At 46.1% G+C, this 23,456-nt stretch overlaps 1 protein-coding gene across 3 annotated transcripts in view; it reads left to right on the top strand.

Annotated features, from left to right (window-relative positions):
* PIK3R4 (phosphoinositide-3-kinase regulatory subunit 4) overlaps positions 1-22,283 on the top strand; it is a 163,216-nt gene extending 140,933 nt beyond the window's left edge. For all 3 annotated transcript variants that reach the window (XM_063922356.1, XM_063922354.1, XM_063922355.1), the window contains exon 20: positions 21,703-22,283. In XM_063922356.1, coding sequence (XP_063778426.1) covers positions 21,703-21,873 — 171 coding nt within the window. In that variant the 3' untranslated portion in view covers positions 21,874-22,283. The remainder of the gene's footprint in view (positions 1-21,702) is intronic.
* Positions 22,284-23,456: the final 1,173 nt, after the last annotated feature.

The following is a 23,456-nucleotide window of genomic DNA, read 5'->3' as shown; positions in this document are numbered from 1 at the left end:
TGTTTGTAGAATTATAGAGACAATGGGCCTAATTCAGACCTGATCGCTAGGCTGCGTTTTCGTACAGCGGGCGATCAGGTCTATACTGCGTATGCACCGCAATGCGCAGGTACGTCGCACGGGTACAAAGCGGATCGCCGCTCAGCGATGGGTTTGTGCAAAGGATCCATTCGCACGGGTGATCGCAAAGAGATTGACAGGAAGAAGGCGTTTGTGGGTGTCAACTGACCATTTTCTGGGAGTGTTTGGGAAAAATGCAGGCGTTCCCAAGCGTTTGCAGGGCGGTGTCTGACGTCAATTCCGGTGTCGGACAGACTGAAGTGATTGCAGCGGCTGAGTAAGTCCTGGGCTGCAATGAGACTGCACAAGATCTGTTTGTACAGCTCTGCTACACATGCAATCGCACACTTGCACAGCAGAAATACACTCCTCTGTGGGCAGCAACTATGCGAGCGCAGGACTGCAAAAAAAACCTAGCGAGCGAACAGGTCTGAATTAGCCCCAATGATCCTACACTATATGATGATTTAAGTCATTTAGATACATTCAGAAGTATACAGTATATGGAGTCTTCTCACAAGATGACTGAATTTAAACTACACTGTATTACAGGTTGAGTCTCCCATATACAAAATGCTTGGGGCAGAAGGATTTTGGATATTTGTTTAGTTTTTTCCATATTTTGGAGTAATTGCATACTATAATGAGATATCTTGGGGATGGGACCGAAGTCTAAACACAGAGGGGGTTATTCAGGTTTGTAACAAACCAAAAAAGTAAGCAATTGGGCAAAACCACAGTATGTTGCACTGCAGGTGGGGCAGATGTAACATGTGCAGAGAGATTTAGATTTGGGTGGGTACCGTGGGTTATATTGTTTCTGTGCATGGTAAATACTGGCTGCTTAATTTCTACACTGCACTTTAGACTCAGTTTGAACACACCCCACCCAAATATATATCTCTCTGTACATGTCACATCTGCCCCCCCCTGCACTGCCACAGCCTGAACCTGAAGATCATTTTATACAATATTTATTTAATAATTTTGTGCATTAAACAAAGTTTGTTTACCTTGAACAATCCGAAATCAAAGGTGTCATTATTTCAGTCATGCTAAAAAAAAATCTGTATTTCGCAATATTCCGTATTTTTACAATTTGGATATGGAAGACTCAACCTGTATGTCTAAAATGGAAATGATCTAATATAAGGAGCTGTATTTGTGAAAATGTGAAAATGTTATCTGAAATACACCTATATTCATTAAGCTTTACTCTAGGGGGATATATTTTTGTAACCACAGCGGACTTCCTACTTTATTTTTCTAAACTCAGTTCAAGTATCCTATTGGTTGTCTGAAATGGCTAATAATAGACAACAATATCTTGCTTTTACTTAGGCCAACAGTTATGTACACATTAGTGAATATTACTGTGTGTTGATTAGGTTTAGTGGCCATTTAAAGGGAACACTTTCTAAGCGCGATAGCATGCCAGGTGTAGTGTCTGACCCTTTCATGCTTTTACATGTTTAGTCTTGGTAAGCACAGGATGCAGTTAAAAAGTCAAAGTTTACTTTGTTGACAGTATCTACATTATCTGCAGAATGCAGACCGCAGTATCCCGATACAGAAAAATGCTACTTACAGCATATTTACCACTCGCCTACTATAACTGTAACGAAATCACATGTTTACAGGGGATGCGGTCAGGATGCCAGCAGTCAGAATCCCGACGCCAATATCCCATCACATGGCCAAATGCTGGTGCCGGAACACTGACATCAGCCAAAATGCTGACACCAGAATCCTGACACCCGGCATCCCGATCGTAAATATGCGCCTCACTGTAGTGTTAGCCTGCGAGGGTTAGGTTAAGTTTAGACGCCTCTGAGGACGGTTAACATTAGGCTGCAGGGAAGGGATGGTTGGACTGCGGGGAGGGGGGAGGGGAGTTAGGCACCCCCAGTTAGGGTTAGGCTGCTTGGGAGGCAGAGTTAGGTTAAAGCTGCGGGGAGGGGTGGGTTAGGTTTAGGCACCAACGGGGAAGGTTAGGGTAGGCTGCAGGAGGAGGGGCCGGTTAGGTTTAGACTGCGGGAAGGGAGGGCTAGGTCTAGGGGGTTATTGGGGTAGGGTAAGTATACTTACCTACCCCCTGTTGGGATTCTCTCCATCAGGATGCCGCGATCGGTCTTCTGACCTCTGGCATCCCAAAAGCAGGTAAAGAGTATCACACCTGTTTAAAGTTATATAATACCTTCATGATAAATATGCTCCAAGTAGCATTTTTCCATGACTGCATAGTGCCGCCTGCATGCTACTGTTAATGTAGTCACTGTCGACAAAGTGACCTTTGACTTCACATATATATGTATTCCAATATTTACGTGTGTGTGTGTGTGTGTGTGTGTGTGTGTGTGTGTATATATATATATATATATATATATATATATATATATATATATATAAAATATATGTTGCAAAATCTGTTTTATTGAATATTCACAAAATAACACAGAAATGAGAGATCACAGAGAACATAATGAAAAAGAAACTACTCCCACAAAAAATGGGGTCCAGCAAACAGAAGACCAAGACACATTAAGAGTATCTGAACATTAGTAGCAATAACACATGGTCGATCAAAAGAGATTAGAGATACATTTGTCAAATTAAAAGTACAATAAAGAGCAGGAAATGACATGGGTTGAGATTAAAGTGCCACTGGTCTGGATGTCGGCGGTCAGAATACCGACTGCGGTATGCCGAAGGTTGGGATCCCGACAGTGGCAAGGTAAGTATCCTTATTTCTCTGACGTCCTAGTGGATGCTGGGAACTCCGTAAGGACCATGGGGAATAGCGGGCTCCGAAGGAGGCTGGGCACTCTAGAAAGATTTATGACTACCTGGTGTGCACTGGCTCCTCCCACTATGACCCTCCTCCAAGCCTCAGTTAGATTTCGTGCCCGGCCGAGGTTGGATGCACACTAGGGGCTCTCCTGAGCCTTTAGAGAGAAAGTATAGAAAGTAGGTTTTTTTATGTTCAGTGAGACCTGCTGGCAACAGGCTCACTGCAGCGAGGGACTAAGGGGAGAAGAAGCGAACCTGCCTGCTTGCAGCCAGCTTGGGCTTCTTAGGCTACTGGACACCATTAGCTCCAGAGGGATCGACCGCAGGCCCAGTCCTTGGTGTTCGGTCCCGGAGCCGCGCCGCCATCCCCCTTACAGAGCCAGAAGCAAGAAGAGGTCCGGAAAATCGGCGGCAGAAGACATCAGTCTTCACCAAGGTAGCGCACAGCACTGCAGCTGTGCGCCATTGCTCCTCACACACACTTCACACTCCGGTCACTGAGGGTGCAGGGCGCTGGGGGGGGGCGCCCTGAGAAGCAATAATAACACCTTGGCTGGCAAAAATACCACAATATATAGCCCCAGAGGCTATATATGTGGAAAATACCCCTGCCAGAATATAGAAAAAAGCGGGAGAATAGTCCGCGGAAAAGGGGCGGAGCTATCTCCCTCAGCACACTGGCGCCATTTCTTCCTCACAGCTCCGCTGGAAGGAAGCTCCCTGGCTCTCCCCTGCAGTCTACACTACAGAAAAGGGTAAAAAAGAGAGGGGGGGCACTAAATTTAAGGCGCAGTATACAGTTATATAGAAAAAGCAGCTATAGGGGACATAACTCAGTTAGTCCCTGTATTATATAGCGCTCTGGTGTGTGCTGGCATACTCTCACTCTGTCCCCCCAAAGGGCTTTTGTGGGTCCTGTCCTCTGATAGAGCATTCCCTGTGTGTGTGCGGTGTGTCGGTACGGCTGTGTCGACATGTTTGATGAGGATAATGATGTGGAGACGGAGCAGATGCCTTTAGGAGGGATGTCACCCCCTGCGGGGCAGACACCTGAGTGGATGAGCTTATGGAAAGAAATGAGTGCACGTATAGACTCTTTACATAAGAAATTTGACGACATGCCAAATGTGGGACAGCCGACTTCTCAGCTTGTGCCTGTCCAGGAGTCTCAAAGGTCATCAGGGGCTCTGAAACGCCCGCTACCTCAGACCGCAGACGCAGATGTCGACACTGATACTGACACCAGTGTCGACGACGATGAGTCTAACCTGATGCCCACTAAGGCCATTCACTGCATGATTGAGGCAATGAAAGAGGTGTTACACATTTCTGATATAAATATAGGTACCACTAAAAAGGGTATTATGTTTGGGGAGAAAAAACTACCCGTAGTTTTTCCCCCATCAGATGAATTAAATGAAGTGTGTGAAGAAGCGTGGGCTTTCCCTGATAAAAAATTGGTAATTCCTAAGAAGGTACTAATGGCGTTCCCTTTCCCGCCAGAGGATAGGTCACGTTGGGAAACACCCCCTAGGGTGGATAAAGCGCTCACACGTTTGTCTAAAAAGGTGGCACTACCGTCTCCGGATACGGCCGCCCTCAAGGAACCTGCTGATAGAAAGCAGGAGGCGATCCTGAAGTCTGTATACACACACTCAGGCATTATACTTAGGCCAGCTATTGCGTCAGCTTGGATGTGCAGTGCTGCCGCTGCGTGGTCAGATACACTGTCTGAAAATATTGACACACTAGACAGAGACACGATCCTGTTAACCATAGACCATATCAAAGACTCAGTCTTATATATGAGAGATGCACAGAGGGAAATCTGACGGCTGGCATCAAAAGTAAGTGCATTGTCCATTTCTGCTAGGAGAGGCTTATGGACTCGCCAGTGGACAGGAGATGCAGATTCTAAAAGGCACATGGACGTTTTGCCTTATAAGGGTGAGGAATTATTTGGGGATGGTCTCTCGGACCTAGTTTCCACAGCAACGTCTGGGAAGTCAGCATTTTTACCCCATGTCCCCTCACAGCCTAAAAAGGCGCCGTTTTATCAGGTTCAGTCCTTTCGGATCCAGAAAAACAAGCGTGGAAAAGGCGGGTCTTTTCTGTCCAGAGGCAGAGGTAGGGGAAAAAGGCTGCAACAAACAGCTGGTTCCCAGGAGCAAAAGTCCTCCCCCGCTTCTTCTTCCAAGTCCGCCGCATGACGGTGGGGCTCCACAGGCGGAGCCAGGTACGGTGGGGGGCCGCCTCAAGAGTTTCAGCGATCAGTGGGCTCGCTCACAGGTGGATCCCTGGATCCTTCAAATAGTATCTCAAGGGTACAAACTGGAATTCGAGGCGTCTCCACCCCACCGGTTCCTAAAATCTGCCTTGCCGATTGCTCCCTCAGACAGGGAGGCGGTGCTAGCGGCAATTCACAAGCTGTATTCCCAGCAGGTGATAATCAAGGTACCCCTACTTCAACAAGGCCGGGGTTACTATTCCACACTATTTGTGGTGCCGAAACCGGACGGTTCGGTGAGACCCATTCTAAATTTGAAATCCTTGAACACATTCATAAAAAAATTCAAGTTCAAGATGGAATCGCTCAGGGCGGTTATTGCAAGCCTGGACGAGGGGGATTACATGGTATCCCTGGACATCAAGGATGCTTACTTGCATGTCCCCATTTACCATCCTCACCAGGAGTACCTCAGATTTGTGGTACAGGATTGCCATTGCCAATTCCAGACGCTGCCGTTTGGACTGTCCACGGCACCGAGGGTATTTACCAAGGTTATGGCGGAAATGATGATACTCCTTCGAAAAAAGGGAGTTTTAATTATCCCGTACTTGGACGATCTCCTAATAAAGGCGAGGTCCAAGGAACAGTTGTTGGTGGGAGTAGCACTATCTCAGGAAGTGCTGCACCAGCACGGCTGGATTCTGAATATCCCAAAGTCACAGCTGGTTCCGACGACACGTCTACTGTTCCTGGGTATGATTCTGGATACAGTCCAGAAAAAAGTGTTTCTCCCGGAGGAGAAAGCCAGGGAGTTGTCATCTCTAGTCAGAGACCTCCTGAAACCAAAACAGGTATCGGTGCATCATTGCACGCGGGTCCTGGGAAAGATGGTAGCTTCTTACGAAGCAATTCCCTTCGGCAGGTTCCATGCCAGAATTTTTCAGTGGGACCTGTTGGACAAATGGTCCGGATCGCATCTTCAGATGCATCGCTTAATAACCCTGTCTCCAAGAACCAGGGTGTCTCTACTGTGGTGGCTGCAGAGTGCCCATCTTCTAGAGGGCCGCAGGTTCGGCATACAGGACTGGGTCCTGGTGACCACGGATGCCAGCCTTCGAGGCTGGGGGCAGTCACACGGGGAAGAAACTTCCAAGGACTATGGTCGAGTCAGGAGACATCCCTTCACATAAATATTCTGGAACTAAGGGCCATTTACAATGCCCTAAGTCAAGCAAAATCCCTGCTCCTACACCAGCCGGTGCTGATCCAGTCAGACAACATCACGGCAGTCGCCCATGTAAATCGACAGGGCGGCACAAGAAGCAGGATGGCAATGGCAGAAGCCACAAGAATTCTCCGATGGGCGGAGAATCATGTACTAGCACTGTCAGCAGTGTTCATTCCGGGAGTGGACAACTGGGAAGCAGACTTCCTCAGCAGACACGACCTCCACCCGGGAGAGTGGGGACTTCATCCAGAAGTCTTCCAGATGCTGGTAAACCGTTGGGAAAAACCACAGGTGGACATGATGGCGTCCCGCCTCAACAAAAAGTTAAAAAGATATTGCGCCAGGTCAAGGGACCCTCAGGCGATAGCTGTGGACGCTCTAGTGACACCGTGGGTGTACCAGTCGGTTTATGTGTTCCCTCCTCTGCCTCTCATACCAAAGGTATTGAGAATAATAAGAAAGCGAGGAGTAAACACAATTCTCGTGGTTCCGGATTGGCCGAGACGAGCGTGGTACCCGGAACTTCAAGAGATGATCTCAGAGGACCCATGGCCTCTGCCACTCAGACAGGACCTGCTGCAGCAGGGGCCCTGTCTGTTCCAAGACTTACCGCGGCTGCGTTTGACGGCATGGCGGTTGAACGCCGGATCCTGAAGGAAAAGGGCATTCCAGAGGAAGTCATTCCTACGCTAATTAAAGCCAGGAAAGATGTAACTGCAAAGCATTACCACCGCGTATGGCGGAAATATGTTGCTTGGTGCGAGGCCGGAAAGGCCCCAACAGAGGAATTTCAACTAGGTCGATTTCTGCATTTCCTGCAAGCAGGAGTGAATATGGGCCTAAAACTAGGCTCCATTAAATTACAGATCTCGGCTCTGTCGATTTTCTTTCAAAAAGAACTAGCTTCAGTACCTGAAGTTCAGACATTTGTGAAAGGTGTGCTGCATATTCAGCCCCCGTTTGTGCCTCCTGTGGCACCTTGGGATCTCAACGTGGTGTTGAGTTTCTTAAAATCACATTGGTTTGAGCCACTAAAAACCGTGGATCTGAAATATCTCACGTGGAAAGTGGTCATGTTATTGGCCTTGGCTTCGGCCAGGCGAGTGTCAGAATTGGCGGCTTTATCATGTTAAAGCCCTTATCTGATTTTCCATATGGATAGGGCAGAATTGAGGACTCGTCCCCAGTTTCTCCCTAAGGTGGTGTCAGCGTTTCACCTGAACCAGCCTATTGTGGTGCCTGCGGCTACTAGGGATTTTGAGGACTCCAAGTTGCTAGACGTTGTCAGGGCCCTGAAAATATATGTTTCCAGGACGGCTGGAGTCAGAAAATCTGACTCGCTGTTTATCCTATATGCACCCAACAAGCTGGGTGCTCCTGCTTCTAAGCAGACTATTGCTCGCTGGATTTGTAGTACAATTCAGCTTGCTCATTCTGTGGCAGGCCTGCCACAGCCAAAATCTGTAAATGCCCATTCCACGAGGAAGGTGGGCTCATCTTGGGCGGCTGCCCGAGGGGCCTCGGCTTTACAACTTTGCCGAGCTGCTACTTGGTCAGGGGCAAACACGTTTGCAAAATTTTACAAATTTGATACCCTGGCTGAGGAGGACCTGGAGTTCTCTCATTCGGTGCTGCAGAGTCACCCGCACTCTCCCGTCCGTTTGGGAGCTTTGGTATAATCCCCATGGTCCTTACGGAGTTCCCAGCATCCACTAGGACGTCAGAGAAAATAAGAATTTACTCACCGGTAATTCTTTTTCTCGTAGTCCGTAGTGGATGCTGGGCGCCCATCCCAAGTGCGGATTGCCTGCAATACTTGTAAATAGTTATTGTTACCTAAAGGGTTATTGTTGAGCCATCTGTTGAGAGGCTCTGTTGTTTTCATGCTGTAAAACTGGATATAGTATCACGAGTTGTACGGTGTGATGGGTGTGGCTGGTATGAGTCTTACCCGGGATTCAAAATCCTTCCTTATTATGTCAGCTCGTCCGGGCACGGTGTCCTAACTGAGGCTTGGAGGAGGGTCATAGTGGGAGGAGCCAGTGCACACCAGGTAGTCATAAATCTTTCTAGAGTGCCCAGCCTCCTTCGGAGCCCGCTATTCCCCATGGTCCTTACGGAGTTCCCAGCATCCACTACGGACTACGAGAAAAAGAATTACCGGTGAGTAAATTCTTATTTTCTCATCAATGCTCCCCTAACCCTAGCCCCCTCTTCCCACAGCCTAAACTTAACCCCTCCTGCAGCCTATACCCTTCTTGGTGGTGCCTAAACCTGACCCTTCCCTCAACCGAAACCTCACCCTAACCCTCCCCGGGGGGTGCCTAAACCTAACCCCTCTTCCAGCAGCCTAAACCTAACCCTCCCTCCCTGCAGCCTAACCTTAACCCTCCCTGCAGCCTAAACCTAAACCCCCAGCGCGGCATACCTCTCCGGCTGCCCGGCAGTCACTCGTTCTGGATACCAGCTGACGGGATGCCCACCGGGATTGTGATTCCTTTCGGGATGCCGGCGCCGGCATTCCGAGCAGTGTCGGGTTTCCGGCGCCGATATTTCGACTGCCGGGATCCGAACCGGATCCCAATGACATATATAATGGCATGTTCTTTCTTTTTTTGGGAGGGATTAAGACAACGGGACAGTCAACATAGGAGAAAAAGGAGGTAGGGAAATGGGAGTGAAAATATTAAGGGGTATATTCAATTGAAGTCGAAAGCTGCCGTCTGTCGAAAAGACGGCAGTTTTCGACTTTTTTAGGTCGGAAGGGGTGCCGACCTATTCAATATAACTCCAAATTTTTCGACAAGTCGAAAAGCACATGGATCGGTGGAATAGCTGCCGATCCACGTGTCGAAAACGGGTCCAAAACCGACAGATTTTGGCCCCCTTTTCAATCATCTCAGTTCGACTTTAAAAGTCGAAGTGAAATGGGGAGAGCCGAGGCAGGGACGGGGTGAGCATCGCTGGAGGATGTTACATCTATATATAGCTATATAGCCGCTGCTGTAGTGCTGCTCACCCCCATCTGCCCGCGGCTCTCCCCCGTCTCCCCTCCCGCATCTCAATTCGACTTTTTTAAAAGTCGAATTGAGATGTCATTGAATAGCCCAGGTTGGATCCATTCCGACAAATGAATGTCGGAATGGATCCGACTTCAATTGAATATACCCCTAAACATGACACATGCAAAAATCTCTGTAGGGTTCAGCAACTGAAAGGTGCAGTACGGTAACAATGTAGTTAAGAGGCATTTGACCGAACACAAACCTATAATAAACAACTCTGTGTAAATACCACTCCGTTAATTTGAATATTTTCAAAATATATTCCTGTGCCAACAGATCTAGCTTGTCAGTGTAAGGGTGTGCACACACGGTGAGATAAATCTGTGAGATTTTGACTATATAGTCAAAATCTTATGAAAAGTTAGTGCATATCTCATGGTGCTAGGCAGCTTGCAATACAGATTCGATCCCGATGCGCGTTCCCGTGGGGTCGGTATCGTAAGGCTAGATAGACTGTGCAGGCAAGTCAATCTTGATTATCTAGTGTACAATCTAGTACAAAGTATAGTCAAAATCGTACGTAGACAAGATCTCAACACAGATAGTCAAAATCTGTACAATCTGTGCTATCTGGGCTCTGGGGGAGTTCAAGGGAAATCGCATAGTCAAAATCAAACATAGCAGGGATCTCACTGTGTGTACACACCCTAAGGGTGTGTACACACGGTGAGATTCTGGCTATGTACGATTTTCACTTGAGATTTCCCTTGAACTCCCTGGAGCCCAGATAGCACAGATTTTGACTAACTTTTCTTGAGATATGGACTATGTGTGCTTACGATTTTGGCTGATGTGAGATTTTGACATGTGAGATTTTGACTATCTCATTATAATAGTGGGACGACATTACAGGGTTGGGGGGAGTGTCTTTTTCGACTGTCAGCCATTTTTAAAGCAGTGTATTTCTGCTCTGTGGCTGATTTTTGTTAGATTTTTTTTCAGGGAACCCATGGATTCTACATGGACAAGAGGACCGAGTGGCTACGTGGGACACTAGGTAAGTATGTGCGACACTAGGTAAGTATGTGCGAGTGTGTCGGTGTGTGGAACTATAGGTACCAGCAGGCCTTTTAATTCTCTGCATGCTGGTACTTGTAGTTCTCCAAGTACCAGCATGTGGGGGAGGCTTGCTGGGACTTGTAGTTCCACAGCAAAAGACAATATTCTTTTCTGACACAATTTTGACTATCAGCCCGGCACCCACCGCCCAGGGGTGCTGGGGACAGCCTCGGGCTTCACCCCTGGCCCTTGGGTGCCTGGAGGTGGGAGGGCCCTTTATTTAAGGGGTCCCCAACCCCCCAGAGAACCCCGGCCAGGGGTGACTAGTTGGAGTGTGTGATGCTGCGGCCGCAGGGACCTGTATAAAAGTCCCCCGGCTGCGGCATCACCTCCCTGGCTAGTGGAGCCCGATGCTGGTTTCAAAAATATGGGGGACCCCTACTCTTTGTCCCCCATATTTTTGGAACCAGGACCGGTCCAAGAGCCCGGTGCTGGCTGCTTAAATATGGGGGACCCCTACTCCATTTTTCCCTCATATTTTTGCAACCAGGACCGGCTCAAAGAGCCCGAGGCTGGTTATGTTTTTTGGGGGGACCTGCATATCATTTTTATTAATTTTTAACACTTTCTTAACATTTTTACACAGAAGCATGCACGGGTCTTACTGGTCTGTGTATGCTTCTGAGTAAGGGGGTCATTCTGACCTGATTGCTTGCTGCAGTTCATCGCAGCGATCAGGTCAGAAGTGCGCCGAATAGCTGACAGCGGACAGCTGTCGTGGCCTTGCGATCGCTCTGCCTGATTGACAGGCTGAGGCGGGAGGGGGCGGCACGGCGGCGTTCGGCTGCCATTTTGTGGGCGTGGTCCGGCCAACGCAGGCGTGGCCAGACTGTGCGGGGGGGCAAGCCGCAGCAGCAGCGTGGCGTCACACGGAGCCGCTGTGACCCGGCCAACGACGAGTAGCTCCCGGTCAGCAAAAGCATCGCAGCTGTATGATGCTTTTGCACTTCTGTGGGCCTGACATGCGGGGCAGACTAGCCCTGTGCTGGGCGTCCCCCTGCATGTCGGTGTGCCTGATCGTAGACCTGCAAAATTATGCAGGGCTACGATCAGGTCTGAATTAGCCTCTAATAAAACATAACCCAAAAAAAACCCATAAAAAATTTGTGGTTTTCGGCACACCTCCATCACAGCAACACTCAGCTCCCATACACCCCCCCCCCCCCCCCCAAAAAAAAAAAAAACCACCACCCCCCCACCTAAAAATGCTATAGGGCGTTTTTACTACCTGCCGATAACACAATATAAGCCCCTTTACATTTTAAAAAAAATACACCACACAGTTTGTTTTTGCAAAAACTTTATAAAAATATTAAACGCCAACGCCTTCTCTGGCCAGGATTCATAAGCTGTGCCATGAGAACGAGTGCCTTTGGACAGGGACTATGCCAACAGAACAGGAATCGGGCATATCCGAGTACAGTAGAGGCAAACAGTGCAATTTTGCCTTGGGTAATGAACATCAGCAAATTTCCAAACAGTCTTGAAGGAACACGAGAAGTGCAGTCATCACAACGATCCGTAGTCCGGGACAGTGAGGTCACAAAACCGACGCTGCAGTACTAATGACCTCAATACAGTTCACTTTGAGCAAGAGCGTATGATAAGGTCACCAGCAGATTTTTCAAACAAAACTAAAAAACCGGGTACAAAAAAACTAATTATAAATTAAAAAAGCGTGGGTCGCCCAGCACAGAGGACTGTGTACTCGGCATGTCAGAGTACATGCCACTGGACGAGGTGCTAGATTGGGGGGAGGGGCTGGGCTGTGTGGCTCCCAACTGAAAAAAATACGGTTGCGGAGGGGGGTTTACCGGCGCATGCTCCATGGGGGGGTTGTTTGGGAAGGGGGGACGGGCCAAATTTGGGTGATACCAAGGGTCAGTTGGCACTATCTCACACGCCGGCACCAGTGTTTGGCGCCTGCCGCGTGAGGTAGCCTCAGAGACTAACCGTTGGAGGATGAATTTTTGTTCATCCGTCATCAGGCGCATCTCCGATGCAATAAATTACCAAATTGTTGTTCGGCATCCGGGGGCCTATGCAAAACCTCCTCAGCGCGTTGAAAAAACTGCTGGGAGACAGAGGGGTTGCTATAGGGAGCAGAAGCGGTCCTCCTTGCCGTGCGCCTCGGTCTTCCTGGGCGCGCCTGTGGGGTTGCCACCGGCTCCTCCACTTCTGCCCCTTGGCCTGTGGTAGGCTCCACCTCCAGCTCCGGGGTAGCATCCTGCAATATAAGAAAAACAAAAATTAGGTCTATGTCAAAATTGGTGGGTGGCATATGAAACAAATTTGTGTGTACTTACCAGATCCAGACTCTCCTGGGCCTCCTCTTCGACAAGAACTGGAGACTCTGGATCTAGAGTGTCCCGTGACTTTACCCGCGCCTCTTGCTCTATAATGAACTGAATTTAGTCATAGTACCACAGCGTCGGTTTATAGACCTCATCAGTCCCCGCTACGGTTCGCTGTGAATCCTGCACCTTCTTGTGTTCCTTCACGAACACTGTTCGGAAATTTGAAATTTTTTACTTCACCCAAGGCACATCAGCCGCTGAGTTCCTGCCTCTACTGTACTCAATAAGCTGCTGATATGCCCGATTCCGCTTGGTTCTGTTGGCATAGTCCGGGCTTCTGACACGCCACAGGCACTCGTTCTGATGGTATAGATCAATGAATCCTGACCAGAATTGGCGGTATTCGTCTGTTGACATTGCTATTTGAAAATAAAATACCACAATTAACCGTCAAAATACAACCGTCACATACAAGAAGCCAAAAAATATTAATAATAATAATTATTATTTATATATATATATATATATATATATATTTATATATATATATTATCACCTTAAAATAAGCACCACTCCAAAAACGTATCCCTTAATGCGTCGTCCCCGTCCCCCCAAACATTGGTGGTGTACAGTGTCAGGGTCTCTATGCAGCCTCCACTGTCCCCATGTGACTCCCAGTGGCGCAAGTAAAAAAAAAAAATGTATTCGTGCTACTGTGTGCACGTGCCAAAGGTGCGCTGCCCCCCCCCCCCCCCCCCAAAAAAAAAAAGTCTGTGGCCAAATGCCACAAGGGGGGAAAGGCAATTAAATGGGGGTGTGATACACATATGGGGGGGGGGGGGGGGGCAGATACACATATGACCCAATAGTGCCAGGTACACAAATGCCCCCCATTGTTGCCAGGTACACAAATGCTCCCCATTGCCAGATACATTGCCCCCAGTGACAGAAACACTGCCCCCCCAGCACCATATTGCCCCCAGTGCCAGATACACAGCCCCTTATCACATTACAGCAGGCAGAGTCCCCATTTTACACATTACGGCAGCCAAGAGTCCCCTTTTTATACATTACGGCAGCCAAGAGTCCCCTTTTTACACATTATGGCAGGCAAGTGTCCCCATTTTTACACATTATGGCAGGCAAGAGTCCCCCTTTTTACGTTGCTCTCCAGTGCCAGATACGTTGCCTCCCAGTGTCATTGCCCACAGTGCTAGATACACTGTCCCAGCCCCCCCCAGCGCCAGATACATTGCCCCACAGTGTCAGATATGTTCCCCCACAGTGCCAGATACGTTGCCCCATAGTGCAGATACGGTGCCCCCCTAGTACTTCCCCCCCCCCCCCACAGTGCCAGAGACGTTCCCCCACAAAGCCAGATATGTTTCCCCACGGTGCCAGATATGGTGCCCCCCAGTACTGCCCCCCACAGTGCCAGAGACGTTCCCCCACAGTGCCAGATACGGTGCCCCCCAGTACTGCCCCCCACAGTGCCAGAGACGTTCCCCCACAGTGCCAGATATGTTCCCCCACAATACCAGATATGTTCCCCCACAGTGCCCGAGACGTTCCCCCACAGTGCCAGTTACGGTGCGCCCCAGTACTGTCCCCCACAGTGCCAGAGACGTTCCCCCACAGTGCCAGATACGGTGCCCCCCACAGTGCCAGAGACGTTCCCCCACAGTGCCAGATATGTTCCCCCACAATGCCAGGTATATTCCCCCACAATGCCAGGTATATTCCCCCAGAGTGCCCGAGACGTTCCCCCACAGTGCCAGTTACGGTGCCCCCCAGTACTGCCCCCCACAGTGCCAGATACGGTTCCCCCACAGTGCCAGATACGGTTCCCCCACAGTGCCAGATACGGTTCCCCCACAGTGCCAGATACGGTTCCCCCACAATGCCAGATATGTTCCCCCACAATGCCAGATATGTTCCTCCACAGTGCCCGAGACGTTCCCCCACAGTGCCAGATACGGTGCCCCCCACAGTGCCAGAGACGTTCCCCCACAGTGCCAGATACGGTGCCCCCCAGTACTGCCCCCCACAGTGCCAGAGACGTTCCCTCACAGTGCCAGATATGTTCCCCCACAATGCCAGATATGTTCCTCCACAGTGCCCGAGACGTTCCCCCACAGTGCCAGATACGGTGCCCCCCACAGTGCCAGAGACGTTCCCCCACAGTGCCAGATACGGTGCCCCCCAGTACTGCCCCCCACAGTGCCAGAGACGTTCCCTCACAGTGCCAGATATGTTCCCCCACAATGCCAGATATGTTCCTCCACAGTGCCCGAGACGTTCCCCCACAGTGCCAGATACGGTGCCCCCCAGTACTGCCCCCCCCCACAGTGCCAGAGACGTTCCCCCACAGTGCCGGATACGGTGCCCCCCAGTACTGCCCCCCACAGTGCCAGAGACGTTCCCCCACAGTGCCAGATATGTTCCCCCACAATGCCAGATATATTCCCCCACAGTGCCCGAGACGTTCCCCCACAGTGCCAGTTACGGTGCCCCCGAGTACTGCCCCTCACAATGCCAGAGACGTTCCCCCGCAGTGCCAGATACGGTGCCCCCCAGTACTGCCCCCCACAGTGCCAGATATGTTCCCCCCACAATGCCAGATATGTTCCCCCACGGTGCCCCATAGTGCAGATACGTTGCCCCCCAGTGCTGCCCCCCAACCCCGCTGCTGATACTTACCGTTTCCAACGAAACTTTTCTGCTCCACGTGCTGGCTGCTGCTGCTTCTTCCTCCGCGCAGTGAAGAAAATGGTCCCGGCGGGGAGTGGCTGGATGACGCAGATCGGCATCGCAAGCTCATATCGCAAGCCACTAGAAACACTTGCGATATGAACTAGATAGTACACCGATCTAGCAAGGATTGACTTGCCTGCACAGTCTATTTTTTCTTTCGATGCCGACCGCGCGGGACCGCGCATCGGCATCGAATCGGGATCGCAAGGTGACTGTCACCTTGCGATCTGCACTAACTTTTCTTCCGATTTTGACTATATAGTCAGAATCGGAAGAAAATATCTCACCGTGTGTACACACCCTTAGGTCACCACTTACTATAAAACGTAACCAATCTTTTATTACATATACATTTTAATATGTTATTAGTAGGTCATATTATTTTTTGTCCACGTTATTTGTTGTCATCAATACAGTGTTATGCAATATTAGACCTAGCATATCATTCATCACTGAGTTATTTGATTTATAATGGTAACAAAAGTATTATATGCAGCAGTGCAAGTAAGCGGGGTACGCTCAGGTATGGAGTACCCTTAAGAATTTGGCAGTGGGTACTCAGTACCACCTGCCACACACTTTGCCATTACCACAATTCTAATGTGCCACAAAGCAACAAGACCATGGTGCTTGGCAGCATGAGGGCTCCTCCCACTTTGTCATGGTTACTGGGAGTGTGATAGTGGCTGTATTTTCCTGTTATAATGGAGGCATTACTATATATTGTTATTAAATTGGGGGCCTTACTATATATTTCTATTATACTGGAGGTATCACTATATGTTTCTATTATACTGAAGGCATTATATATATTTTTAGCCTTGCCTCCAGATATATAAAAAAAAAAAAAGGGGGGGGGGGGCTGTGTCGTGTGGCCACATCGCTAGCGTCATGTAGCCATTCCCACTAGCAGCATGTGGCCACGCCCACTCACAACACATGGCCACACCCATTTTTCGGCACTCCGTACCACTAAGAAAATATTTCTACTTGCACCTGATTATATGTAAGACCAAGGTGAATGCAGCTCATTGCTTAGCAGACTGAATTGAGAAATGAACTTGTATTCACTTGGAATGCTTCTTTTGAGGAAATGTACAATATAAAAATAATACATATTTTAATATGTTCCTGTAGCCAGATGAACTATGAGATGTCTGCACTGATTTATGTGCTAGGGAGCATCATCTTTGCTTTTGTGTGTTTTTGCCTTGGTTTTCGCTCTCTCATGAAAAGAATCACCTCTATTTGGTCCTGGCTCCTCATCTGCTTTATCTTCGTTCTTCCCTTATGCTCTGGTTGCAGAGATTCTTTTTCTGTGATGTTATATGTGACACATGGATAGTTGTAATCAATGGTGTGTGCAACATAACGGATGATTAACAACTTGGTACCTTAGGGACCAGGCTATGTGCAGTTTTATTCAGATATATCTGGTTAGTCATTTTACAACCTGAAGGAAAGGGACATATTTTGGGGATAATCCAGACATCTGCAACAGGAATATAACCACAAGGCAAGTGAACCCACAATGTTAACTGAAAACAGACAAGTTGTATTCTAATTTGCCATCTTCTGCTCTCCCACACTATTGATGAATAGGCAGCTTCCATGTTTATCTCCAGCTTTGTGGTGTTAACACCTGCATGATCTGGATTGGACAGAATTACTTTCGCTTAAGTACAGATAAGTGAGTGGACACCGGCAGCAAAAAAGACTTTAATGCAGAATACAGATTGTTTTACTGTACTTTAATTTCTCCCAGAGTTTGTGGCCTGTCCCCCTAGCTTGTTTAATGACAGTACAGTAATAAAGCAAGGCGCTATTATGGAATACATTGGCCATGTCATGTTCTGGTATGCAAAAACTATATTAGGTTGTCAGCTGATTTTTGGCAGCAGGAGGAATACGACTGTACAGAAATACTTTCACGTTCCTCGACTTGATTTTGAGAGGAAAGTTTCCCACATGTGGTTCAAACCGAAGGAATTATGTGAGTGTGGAGAATTATCTGATTGTTGCAGTCACTGGCTGCAAACCAAGGTCTGGAAGTGGAACGGGTATTTCATCCAAGTATAACAATATTCACATCAAATGCAATAGAACTTTCTGTATTGTCGATGTCTGTGCCAGTCATCATACAGTTCTATTAAATGATACTAACCAGTACACCATTCACTACAAACAGAAGTAGTCAAATAACTGGCAAAACATGAACCCTCTTTCTCAAAATTCTGTTTGTTAAAATCTAAAACCTTGAACCATGCAACGTTTGGTTTTGAGCTACTCTTTCCATCGCCACAACAAAAGCTTTCCAAACAAAAGTCATTTTACAGACTGCAAAATAGAGTATAGTTCATTTCTCACAAGATGCCAAGTATAAACGTGAGCACTAGCATATACCGGAGCCATATAATATAAAGAATATTGCGCAAAGTATAAAATAGAAGGCAGAAAGTATAGAGTACCCACTTCTCTAGTGTACTGTAGGTGCCTGGAACATGCAGAGGAAAGCGGATCATTTATGAGCTAAAAGGCAACTCTTGCGTGTAAGTACTTCCATATTATACCATGACGTCATCTGAAAGGTTTACTAAGGAAACCTTTGCCATAAGAGAAGAGAGTGTGGATGTGAGGGTGAGAAAAATGTACCATCTACTCCTGTGGTGGGTGTTTCCTTCCAATCCGTTGTAATCAGAAAGCAGTTTCTAGGCAGTAATAAGGCAGAATGCCCTGTGGCTCCCAGCTACCCCCTCCCCCCCGCACCCCCAAAAGTGCTTTCTCTCCCTTGATTTTGAATTCGACAATGACAAAAAAATTTTTATCTTTAACTTGGATCCATAACTAGGCATCTTCTTGCATCCTAGCTGCATCAAGCATACCACATCTTCAGCTTTCCAGCTGTTCTAATCAGAACATGCAGATTTTGTCCTGCCACCATCTTGACCTTCATGTCATAAATAGGTACATTCACACAAAATAGGTAAATTGCATCATACGATAACAATTGTGCTGCCTGCCTGTACTTTTGTAAATGACTTAGACTTAGGGGTCTATGTACTAAGCCTTGGATAGAGATAAAGTACCAGCCAATCAGCTTCTGCCATGTTACAGGCTGGGTTTGAAAAATTACCGGTAACCGCCGGGTACACACTGGATGACATGTTTGTCCGATCCACGGATCAGACAAACAGATTGGGCACATTGTCACAGTGTGTACCCTCTATGTTGCTAATGTTGCGCGCTTCCGCACGTTGTCAGCAACTTCTTCCATTGGCCCTGGGACATTGCTAGTGACAGGCATGCTGCCAAATGCAGCATGGCCCCTGCCGTCGCTCCGGCGCTGCCAACCATTATCATTAACATTGATCAAAGTGCATATTGTGCTTCCTAGCCCTATTGCTTGTAGAGAAGTCTCGTGTGGTACAGTGTCGAAAGCTTTCAAAAAGTCTAAAAAGATTACATCCACCTCTTTACCCTGATCTAAGTTTGCACTTACTGTTTCATAAAAGCCAAGTAACTTGGTTTGACAGGATCTGTCCGTCACAAATCCATGTTGATTCCTTTTAATGACCTTATTGACTTCAAGGAACTTCTGAATACTATCTCTTAGAATACCTTCCAATACTTTCCCCACTACAAATGTAAGACTAACTGGTCTATAATTACCTGGTTCAGCTTTGCTTCCCTTTTTGAATATAGGCACTACTTCCGCTATACGCCAGTCTTTGGGAACCATACCTGATATTACTGAATCCTTAAAAATCAAAAATAGCGGTTTTGCAAGTTCAGAGTGAAGCTCCATTAGAACCCTTGGGTGAATTCCATCGGGACCCGGTGACTTATTAATCTTTAAATGTTTTAATCGTTCACAGACTACCTCCTCGCTTAAATAAGTACCTATCAGTATGATATTCTCATTATTGAGATTGTGTTAGTCCCTGAATTGGGTCCTCTCTAGTAAATACTGTTGAAAAAAACTCATTTAGTGTGTCCGCTATGTCATTATCATTTTTGCTTAAGACTCCCAACTTGTCTTTTAAAGGGCCTATACTCTCCTTCTTTAATCTCTTGCTATTAATGTATTTAAAGATTTTTTGGGGGTTCGCTTTGCTTTCCTTTGCTACTAGTTTTTCAGTTTCTACTTTAGCCGCTTTTATTTCCTTTTTGCATATTTTGTTACAGTCCTTATAGTGCGTAAATGGCTCCGCTTCCCTGTCAGATTTGTATTTTTTAAATGCTCACCTTTTCTTGCCCATAAGTTCCTTTATCTTTTTGTTAAGCCACATCGGTTTATGATTTTTATTTCTTTTTTTGCTGCTTGTAGGAATAAATGTGAGAGTATTTTTAGCTAGCAGGAATTTTAGTACATCCCATTTTTCCATAGTATTTTTTCCTAGAAACAAACCTTCCCATTCAATATCCCTGAAAAATACCCTCAGGTGCTGCAATCGTGTTAACGCACAAATCCATGACCTTTTTCATGGATTCTGTTAACACCAGTTAACCCCTGTTAACACCCATTAACACATTATGTTAACGGGGCTTTAACAAGGTGATCAGGAAATGTCGGGAATCTAGGCTACCTCCTATTTTACCCGCAGGTACAGTATAGTAATTGAATCTCCACCTAAATGTTTTTTTGTTTTCTGCAGTCATGTAGATTGCTTATGTACTTTTCTCTTATTAAACTGTAATGGGCCCTACACATTGAGCGATCCGCCGCCGAGCTTGCATGACGGCGGATACGGGCGACCCGGTGGAGGGGGTGCAGTGACGGGGGAAGTGAAGTTTCTTCACTCCCCCTGTCACCCGGCTCCATAGAAGTGCAGGCAAATATGAACGAGATCGTCCATATTGGCCTGCATGCACAGGCGACGGGGCACCATCGATGAACGAGCGCGGGGCCGCGCATTGTTCATCGCTGGTGCCTCCACACTCAAAGATATGAGCGGTATCTCGTTCATTAATGAACGAGATCGTTCATATCTTTCACTAATATCGCGCAGTATATAGGGCCCATAAGTTTATTAGATCAGTCACCTCTCCTGTGCTTACAATGTCTGACAGTCTACTTGTATTTATTTATCTCTACTATATGTTACTCCTTGTGGTCCTGATAATATTTGTAGGGCTGTTCTAATGTCCATGAGATGACTGGATACCTATTACTGTTATGCAGGCCAAATATTATAGAAATCAGTTTTAGCCTAAGTTCGTCTATGGACATTATAAGGAAGCGGGAGGTAACAAAAATTGTTTAGTGGGCCTGTTCTGAGAACTACTGGCCGCCATTAGTATAGCTGCAGAGCATAACTGTGAGATGATTTAGGCAGGGCCATATTTACCTTCTATTTTAAGTCACTGTATGTAATTGTTTGCATCATGTTCTGACCCCCTCAATATACAGTGCTGCGTAATATATCAGTGCTTGATAAAAAGATAAAATAAATAATATTGTGACAATATGCGCACATTTCTCAACTCATCATTACTGGATTATACAGTATTATCCCATCTATTTCTAACCTTTTCAAATTGTATTAAAATCTTCTTGTATAGATTTGAGTCTCCCATAACCAAAACTCCGAAATCCAAATGTTTTATTAGCCCTTCTGAGATGTGACACCTTTGATTTCTGATTTATCAGTGTACATACACTTTGTTTAATGCACAAAATTATTACAAATATTGTTTAAAGTTATCTTCAGGCTATGTGTATAAGGTGTATATGAAACTTAAATGGATTTCATATTTGGGTCCCATCCCCAAGATATCTCGTAATAGTATGCAAATATTCCAAAATACTGAAAATTCCGAAATCAAAAATTCTTCTGGTCCCAAGCTTTCTTGAATATGGTAGACTCAACCTGTATATATATGACTGTATGATCACTGGCTGTCATTTACTTCATTCCACTAGAGTGCGCTGGTCACCTATCTTACATTATTTAAATGTTGCCTTTTTCATTTGTGCTTTTTCTGCAGTTTAATAAATAAATATATTAAGTGGCTTTTAACAGTTTGTTGAATATAGTGTTAAATGTATACTTTTGGCTATGATTACAGTACACCATTGGTACAACTGCTAAATTGTGGTACAGCATTTGAGTAGCGTTCAGCACAGTATAATGAGATACACACAGTTCAAGCTAATCTATATGCTCTATTATTTTCACTCCCTAATGATCATCTGCTCATTCCAACTTTCATTTACAGGAAATTCAGAGTAAGCATACGATGGGGCCCAGCGAAGATGCCCCTAGAAGGGGACCTGAATCCTTACCAGCAGGACATCATGACATTATTACAGACATGGCCACCTTCCAAACCACACAAGGTTTTATAGTAACTGCTTCTAGAGATGGGATTGTGAAAGTTTGGAAATAAATTTGCTTGGACTTTGGAACCTTTTCAAGCAACTCTGTAACCTTTGGCAACCGTTGAGGCCTACTGTGCGTCTCATCGAAGCTGAAGGCCCATAAGCATGGTTTCTGGCCAAGTCTAATACTTGGACCATCAATGCAACAACTTGGCTTTGAAATAAATGTCAATGAAAGCTGCCATTAGTATTATACCGAACCTCTGAAATTCAGTACAGCTTTGGAAAATGTTCTCCCTCTTTGTTTGCAATCTGTACATACAAAACCTTTATCTTATTAACATGTACACAAACTATGGATACATAATATTTAAATTCTGTTAGTTTTTATTTTGAAAGCTTGTTTACATGAGTGCAGAAGAAGGTATGTGTTTTTCACTTTTTTTTTCCTGCTATTAAAGAACTACCTGTATACCAACTTCATGTTGTGTCTTTTCCCAGTACATGCCAAATGTGTGACAGGCGTACAGTAGGCTGAGCACCTGGTCAGGGACGTCATTAAGATATCACAAAGTTATGCAAGGACAGCAAGCTAGTTCCAGATCTGTAATTATTTACAATTACTTGGAGGCAGAGGAGTAAATCACATAATAATTTTGTGGAGTCAGATTTATACTATAATCTCAAGAAACTGAAATTTTCTGCCCATAGAAATAGTCCATTTTCATCTTTCCGTCATTATGTTTTTTAAAAATGTGAACAGAGGTGAGATGGAATCTTACATAAAGAAAACATATAATACAATACAGATTTATTTTGTTATCCTGCTACAAACATAAAAAAACAGCAAAAATGTAAGCTTGGAATGCAACTTTATTTTGAGATTGATTTTTCTACTTTAGTTTAGGTGGCCTGAGGGGTGCACTACGCATAAAAATTCCTATCCGAGAATAAAGTAAAAATTGTGTACATGTTAAGGCCCTCATACATCTGTAATCCCAAAAACACAATTTGCAGATTCTGAGACTTTGTTCCAGATTTAAAGATTTCCCAATCCACCAATCTGCGCCCATACATTAGATATTTTTCAGTGCTCTGTAGATCATTTTCAACAAATGCACTTTAGCAAACTAAATCACTCTGTAATCTCTTTTTGATTAGCTGGTCTCGTATATACCTACATACCAATGTCTTAAGGCCCCCATACATCCACAATTTAAAAAAAAAAATTCAGTAATTTTTGTAATTCCCCCCCCCCCCCATTTAGATTCCCCAATCCACCAATCTGCGCCCGTACATTACAGATTTTTTTCAGTGATTTGCAGATCATTTTCAACTAATACAAATCTGCCAATCTTGAAAGGATCATCAGTTTAATTAGAGACGGTCTGCGAATCTGCTGATTGTTACCATACACTAGAAATCTACAGTTCCAATTGATCTGTGAAATCCAACATGTTGAACAACCTGATTTAACAATCCCAATCCATTTTTGTTGTGAATCTGTGATCTGTAAACCCCCATACACAATCATCTGCAAAATGCCAAATTGCCCCAATTGATTGCTGCTGTATGGGGGCCTACACAGCATAAGAGATAAAGGAGCACAGACAAAGCACTCTCCATACATATATATATATATATATATATA

This window comes from Pseudophryne corroboree, chromosome 5 (assembly GCF_028390025.1).
Source record: "Pseudophryne corroboree isolate aPseCor3 chromosome 5, aPseCor3.hap2, whole genome shotgun sequence".
NCBI lineage: Eukaryota > Metazoa > Chordata > Amphibia > Anura > Myobatrachidae > Pseudophryne > Pseudophryne corroboree.
This window is presented reverse-complemented; position numbering and strand designations above follow the sequence as displayed.